The following is a 7,412-nucleotide window of genomic DNA, read 5'->3' as shown; positions in this document are numbered from 1 at the left end:
AAAAAGGTAAAACTACATTTTTACCACTATAAATTCATTTATGTTCAACTTTCACCGCTATATTTTAGGACTTTCAACCATTATCCTTACATTTTTCATTAAGTTTCAATGACTCTTAAACAGTTTATTACTCTATGAATTTCTTTATATATATAAAAACTTTTTTATGAGATGAAAAAATAGGAGAAAGATATGATTTTTGTTTTGAATTGAAAGAAATTATTTTTCACTTATTTAGTTTTGTTATTCTGAAAATTTTAGTTATTTAGTATAAAATGGAAAAATTGAAAATCTCAAGGGTAAAAATGAAAAGAAATCGAAACTATAGGCATTGATAAATCTGCAAAGGCAAAAAAGTTGATGAGCAATGAAGAAAGACCGAATGCTAGATCGTGAAGGAGGAGCTTTAGATACAATAAATAATAGGTACCCACCCCGTTGAATCATTTACAACATATAAGTTGACGAAGGAGGGGAATTTATAGTAGGTAACCCAGCATTTTAAACTATAAATTCTCATTTCTCTGCGTTTTGTTTCCGTTATGATGATTAAATTAAAATATCTCTCTCGAAGAAAACTAACTTCCTACTTGTCTGCAATAGCAGACCAGATCGTGTTTGGTTTCTGAAAAGGATAAAAATAAAATAAAATCTCTAGATTTATAATCCGATCTTTCCCTCCAAATCAAGGAATACCCAGGTAGATTTCTCCACCACCACCACCCTTTTTTGTATTCTACATATGTTTTAATTTCATTTTTGCTTGTAAGGTAGTCTCGAGCTGATCAAATCATGTTATGTTATGTTAGATGCAAGAAGGAGTAGTTTTTTTTCTTCTCTCTCTCTCTCTCTCTCTCTCTCTCTCTCGTTAATTGGGGAGTTTTCAATTTGGCTTGAGGTTTAAGATCAGTTGAGATTTTTTTGGGTTTGGAGTAGATGAATAGATGCGTTCTTGAAGAGTATTGGCAAATTTCATCGTTTTCGATTGTATATTGAAGTGATTTACACTCGGAAGAGAAGTAACGGCCCATGTTCGTGAGGTTGTATTGCGTTGATTGCATTGCGTATTCACACTCAGATAGCAATTTTTAAAAGTTTTTCTATGCGCTATGTGAGTATTTTGTTTGGTATTATTACATACCAATGATGAATCCATGGCACATTATGGTACTGCAATGCCTACTGATTTAGTACATCCTGGGAATGCACTGGCTTGATGAGGCTGTTATCTTATGTCCTTTATTTAAACTGTCACTGAGATGTGATATTGTCCAGTTTTCGTACTGCCTTTTCTTTTTCGGTGGGTCTTCCAAGTTTGACTAATGTACTAGGATGCTCGTCAGCTTTTCTTGCCGCGAGGAAGTTCATTTCTTTTTCAAGCACTGAGAACCGGACTTGATGAGTGTGTCAAGAAGCTATTTGTTGCTGGATTTCAACTTGTATATTTGTGATTCTGTACTTAGAAAATCTCTACCATAATGCCAGTCCCCATTCGGAGGTAAAGAAACACTGTGTTATTTCTTTTCAGCCACAGGTCTATTTTCCTCCTTAACTTACAACTGGATTAGTTTTAACAACAATGCCTATATTTGTGACTTTGACCTCTACTGAACTGCAGTGGAACTCCCAAAAAACCTAGTGAGATGATGAGGCTTTTCATGACAACTTTTATTGGAATAATTTTTGGCTTCTTCTTAGGAATATCCTTTCCAACGCTGTCCTTATCTAAGGTATATATATTTTTAACCTTTTCAATCTCTACTTTATAGTTATGTTTCTCCTTCGTTTGGTTTTGCTGTTGTTTAACGCGGCAAGAAAACTCATGTTTCTATGTTTTATGATTGGCAGATGAATCTCCCATCCAGTTTGTTTCCTTCCATTGATCTTACATATATTGAGGACAAATACTCTGGTCTTTCAAAGCAAGCACTGTTCAATGCTTGGTCTTCTCTAAAGGGTAACAAAGAGGCCTCTCCTTTACTTCCCAGATACAACGAGACTGAGGTATATAGTCTATTTAAGCTAATCCTGATGTGTAAAAATTGGTTAAGTGCTGGTTGTGCATTTAAGCAAAATAGAAACCTGATACTATTTGTGAATGGGCCCAGAGTTTGTGCTGCAATGGTGAACCTGAACACCTGAAGGCATTAGCTCCTCTTTATTATGAAACTGTGATTCTCAACTCAAATAGCCTTGTCTTAATATAACTATTATCCTACTTATGCTGATGCTGGTAGGTTAGTATGCAGCTTGGTCATGAGTGTAGATGATATCTGATTGTGGGGATAACTGTGTGAAAATATATGAAAGAATAAGGAGATACGAGTTCATTCTAAGTAAAAATGGAGGTGGTGCCCTTTGAGGATGAGTATGAGGAAGATTGTCTGAAAAGATTGACATATAGAATGTAGATTTATGGATGCATCTATGCGGCATAGTGATTGGATTCAAACAATTGGAGAGAACAGAGGATAGATAGACCAAAAACTGACAAGGTTTGAAGTGCTAAAAATGATTTATGGTTCACGACAGTTGAGGGAAAGATGGAAGCTTGCTCTTTTGAAATTAGAGTGACATCAATTTGAGAATTGTGGAATACTGATACCTTTTGCAGCTACCTTTTGCCTGTTTCAGAATTTGATTTCTTTTGCTTTGATAAGTGTGATAAAGGACCAAGGTCAATTACCTTATGTTATTTGATTACTTGCGTTTTACCTTAAGGAACTAATTAACTTTGACTTGCAATTATCTGTAACTAATGATGATGAATTTTCAATAAAAAATGTATCAGCATGGATTCTCAGCAGGCACAATTTTTTACCATTGTGTTTCTAATGTAGATCTGGGTTCCAACAAATCCTCGAGGTGCTGAAAGACTACCCCCTGGTATAGTTGCTTCTGAATCAGATTTCTACCTCCGCCGACTTTGGGGTCTGCCTAGTGAGGTGTTTAAATATCCCATATGAATCATCTTATTATGTCGGTTACTTTCATGCATTTGCATTTACTAGTAGCTTGATCTAAAAACATGAACAGTGTAGGATAAAAAGATCATTTGAAGATGATTTGCATCAAACAGTTGCAATTACATCTAGTTGTATTTAGATAGAAATTGAAAACTGGATAATACATCATAACAAACTGACTCTTCAAAATGATTTAAAATCTTTTCTTTTGTGCTGCGCTCCATTTATATGATTAGATCTTTTGAGTTTTCTTGATTGTCGACTCATCATTTTCTTCTCTAATCCATATCTTTGATTTATGGACATTGCGTCTGCAGGACCTTACCATCCAACCTAGATATCTTGTAACCTTTACTGTTGGCTATGATCAGAAAAAAAATATCGATGCGGCAGTTAAAAAGGTTCTCTCTTTCTCTCATTCACCCTTTTCTCGTGTTCCCTTTCTCAAGATATATGTATTTATATATATGGTCTCAGTTCTCCGAGAACTTCACCATTGTGTTGTTTCACTATGATGGACGGACAACTGAATGGGATGAGTTTGAGTGGTCAAAGCGAACTGTTCACATCAGTGCTCACAAACAAACAAAGTGGTTAGAAATTCTACCTTTTCTTAACTTTTAGTTAATTCTACTAAATACTTAAGCTGCATTTACTAAAATACTCCTTGAAATTTGGTCCAGGTGGTATGCCAAACGTTTTCTTCATCCTGACATTGTTGCTCCCTACGATTATATTTTTCTCTGGGATGAGGACCTTGGGGTGGAACATTTTGATGCAGAGAAGTACTGGAAGTTCAATTTCCATTTGAATAGAGATGCATATTTTAATAAATTGGAATATGAAGTTTAAATCCAATCTGTTTCAGATACATTAAACTGGTAAGGAAACATGGTTTGGAGATTTCACAGCCTGGTTTAGATCCAGATAGAGGAACAACATGGGCAATGACAAAGAGAAGAGATGGCATTGAAGTGCACAAGTAAGAATAGTAGAATTTCCTAATGTGCCTTCACTTTTTCTTGTGAAATGAATCTCAACGCTAGTGTCTGGATGATATTGATTTGTTTTTCCCTTCCTTCAGGGACACTGAAGAGAGGCCTGGTTGGTGTACAGATCCACATTTGCCTCCATGTGCAGCGTATGCAAACATGATTAAACCCATTTCCAATTTACTCTATTACTGTAATGATTGGGCTTCCTTTTTCTAATCACCCTGAAGATACATTTTGTATTGGGTTTCAGTGTATCTAACATTATATACTTTATGAACAGATTTGTTGAGATCATGGCAACTGTATTTTCTCGAGATGCATGGCGTTGTGTTTGGCACATGATTCAGGTAAAATGAGTGAACTTAAATTTCCTGCCAATGTCACTCCTTTAACTTTAATGTGTGAAATCTGAAACTTGTTCTATTGTAGAATGACTTGGTTCATGGTTGGGGTCTAGATTTTGCTATGAGGAAATGTGTTGAGGTCGGTAACCATTTTCTTTCTTGCACCTGAACTAACACTTTCCTGCTACAACAAGTTATACTTACTTGACTTTACTGGGAATTAGCCTGCTCATGAGAAAATAGGAGTTGTGGATGCTCAGTGGATCATTCACCAAGGCGTTCCTTCACTCGGGAGCCAGGTAACTTCAAGTTAATATTAAATATGAACTAGTTGATTGTGGAATATATTTTCTTCACCGTTTTTTTTTTTCGTGGTTAATTTCACAGGGGCAAGCACAGAAAGGAAAGGCACCGTGGGAAGGGGTATGCAATTAATGTGTTCTCTCTAATCTCTATTATCAAAATCAACTGCGAACACCATCTCCCTCCTTGTTTCTGGACTAGCTACAAGGAACTGAACCTTGACCTTGCATAATTTTCTGTGAAGTTGCATTATCACCTTTAAAAACAAGAAGAGTATTATTAATTAAGCTCGGATTTTCCTTTTCAGGTGAGAGAGAGGTGTCGGAAAGAATGGACAATGTTTCAAGATAGAATGACTAATGCAGAAAATGTCTATTATAAGGCAATGGAAATGGATCCTCCCAATTCAACAGCTCGTTAGGGGGGGGGGGGGGGACAATAATGGCCCAAGAAACATTTTATAACTTACCATGTCCAATATTTATACTTGTATGTTCATTCAATTTTGACTGTGATAGTTAAATTATTTTTTTATCCTGACAAAGACTGCTATTACTTTTATGGGCCAATTTCCAAATATATTCTTGTGACCCTTTTTATTTCTGCAGATGGATGAGAGGGATTCATTCTGTTGTAGCGATCACATGATTTGACTTCATTTAATGCTCCACAAATACCTTTTGCTAAATGAAGTTTTGATCACAACGATAATTCGTAAGTCACTCGAAGCCAGTTTTTCAACTAAAGCATTTTCCATGTCGTTTCTTTGCTCTTTGTATCAAGTTCCAGCATCGAATTCAAACAGGCCCTGAACTGTGGCTCCAAAATTTTTTGGGAGACCGAAATAAACTGCAATGGGCAGTTAAAAACAACTCATTGCTTCTTGCAGGTCGTTTTCAAATGCTGATGAACTGACCATAGCTTTGGTATCACATTTAGTTCTGATCTCTTCCACCCCTTTAAAAACAGAGCAGCCAGCCATGACTTGGTATCGCATTTGCCATTAACGGGAACCAAAGGGGGAGAAATGTCTTAACCTTTTGAAAAATTATATCTCCCCTCCTTATCACACTGTTGCTCCAGAATGGCGCAACGGATTGCAATCAGCAATTAGAAATAATTTTTAGTTATGCCCTCTTCCAGTTCTTTGAATTCACAAGCATCATCTGCTGAATATTCACCTTCCAGAGAGAAAAAGCTGTAACCAAAATTACGTGGATCAGCACATGAACATCAATGAGGATTCATAACATGTTTTAAAACTCATAGTTGAAGATTGTTCTCATTACAGCCCCTCATTTTTATTATGAAGAGACCAAACCTAGAAGCTAACACCTTTTCACCACGGTGCTGACCTTTATCCTCTTAACACAACTTATAACCATCGTGAGTAGCCCCCCACTATGCAAACCTCTACCTCACGGTGTTCTCCTCTCATCTATCCATCTAAAACACCACAAATCGACCCACCATCACCGTCGACCACATTCCTCCACCAGCAGACACTAGCTCCTCAACATCATAGCAACCTTCGCCAGTAAGATATCCAACAATGCCAGTTCCAACAACATTCCCGCTGTGAATACCATCGCCAACGACTTTTTCTCTCTTTCCAGTCGTGAAGCAATGACCTATCAACAACCACCGAACTGGCCCTCCCCATGCACTATGCTCCACCTGTGGTAGTAGCGACAATGACCATTTAAAGAAAAAATAGTGAGAGATAAGCAAATCTAAAAGAGGGAAAAGAAAGAAAAAGAACCGAATTTTATTGTGTTTGTTTCTTGTTTTTACAAGTTCCCCTTTGTTACACTGTCAGCATAGGAGTGAAGAGGGAAGGAAGAGTTGCCCAATCCACGCCATCGTGCACCTCCCAAGACACCAGAGCGTCACCTGCATGCGCTGCCAGTGGTGGAGGCGCGTGAGACCCATGCATCGCCATTGTTTCTGACGGTCCTAAAATCTTTCAGTGTGCTTTCTATGTAACAACCTGAAATTTCCATGCAACTTTCATATTTCTAACCATCATGTATGAGTATAATGGGTAATTTTTTTTTAGTAATCTATCTAACAATACATACCATTATTGATTCTTTAGTTTACCAAATTTACAATAGTGTTCTCCCTATATTCTTTTCTTATCCTCAGTTCTTTTCTTATCCTCTTGGGTAACACAATATCAAATAACTCTATTACATACACGTAGTAACCTTTGGTTACACACCAATTCAATTGTTTCTTCATTTGATTCTTTCACATCGCTTCTCACAATTCATCTTGTATTCTTTTCATTTTTAATTTACTTAAAACATACGCATGATGGATACACACACACACACACACAAATAAATAGATGCAATAATCAAATGCTATAAATACAATCATACCATTTAGTACATTTCAGGGTGAAGTTATTAACACAATTTTAAGTATTCATAGTACATAAAAATAAGTACCTAACAAAATTATAAATAGTGAAACGACACAATCAGTGCTGGTCCACTTCGTGACATAGACATGCAGTATATATAGCATTGTAAGAGTTATTAGTCGTCAAGAAGACTTATGCTCATGATTTTTTTATGAGGAAAATGAATCATTATATATATTAGCACTTTTAACAATCTTGCTCAAAACATTCAACTCAAGTTCAATAATACCTTTACTCATATGACAATACTCGTGCTCATCATTGCAACTAAAATAACATTACAACTTCAACATTTAGCCATAAAATACATGTACGCGGTTTTTCATAAGAAGGAGAACAATATGTTTATCCAAAATTCTTTTAGCATCAATTA

The 7,412-nt window shown here is 36.2% G+C and overlaps 1 protein-coding gene across 12 annotated transcripts; it reads left to right on the top strand.

Annotated features, from left to right (window-relative positions):
- The first annotated feature begins 345 nt into the window (after positions 1-345).
- On the top strand, positions 346-6,738 carry LOC7461310 (uncharacterized). 12 transcript variants are annotated; one of them, XR_008057829.1, is made up of 17 exons: positions 495-700; positions 1,344-1,498; positions 1,619-1,730; positions 1,849-2,004; positions 2,841-2,945; positions 3,284-3,367; positions 3,444-3,559; positions 3,650-3,751; positions 3,835-3,948; positions 4,051-4,107; positions 4,242-4,308; positions 4,391-4,444; positions 4,530-4,604; positions 4,693-4,728; positions 4,916-5,097; positions 5,217-5,322; positions 6,433-6,738. XR_008057829.1 is itself a non-coding variant. In XM_006373214.3 (16 exons), the coding sequence occupies exons 3-16, from the start codon at positions 1,479-1,481 to the stop codon at positions 5,027-5,029; spliced, it is 1,212 nt and encodes a 403-aa protein (XP_006373276.1). In that variant the 5' UTR covers positions 346-488; positions 607-700; positions 1,344-1,478; the 3' UTR covers positions 5,030-5,215. The 12 variants fall into 12 exon arrangements, 9 of the variants coding, with proteins under 9 accessions (XP_006373276.1, XP_052304739.1, XP_024444129.1 ...); XR_008057828.1 differs by having other exon boundaries at positions 6,428-6,738; XM_006373214.3 differs by lacking the exons at positions 5,217-5,322; positions 6,433-6,738 and adding an exon at positions 346-488 and having other exon boundaries at positions 607-700; positions 4,916-5,215.
- The last annotated feature ends 674 nt before the right edge of the window (positions 6,739-7,412 follow it).

This window comes from Populus trichocarpa, chromosome 17 (assembly GCF_000002775.5).
Source record: "Populus trichocarpa isolate Nisqually-1 chromosome 17, P.trichocarpa_v4.1, whole genome shotgun sequence".
NCBI lineage: Eukaryota > Viridiplantae > Streptophyta > Magnoliopsida > Malpighiales > Salicaceae > Populus > Populus trichocarpa.
The sequence above is the reverse complement of the archived record's forward strand: the minus strand, read 5'-3'. Positions and strand labels throughout refer to the sequence as shown.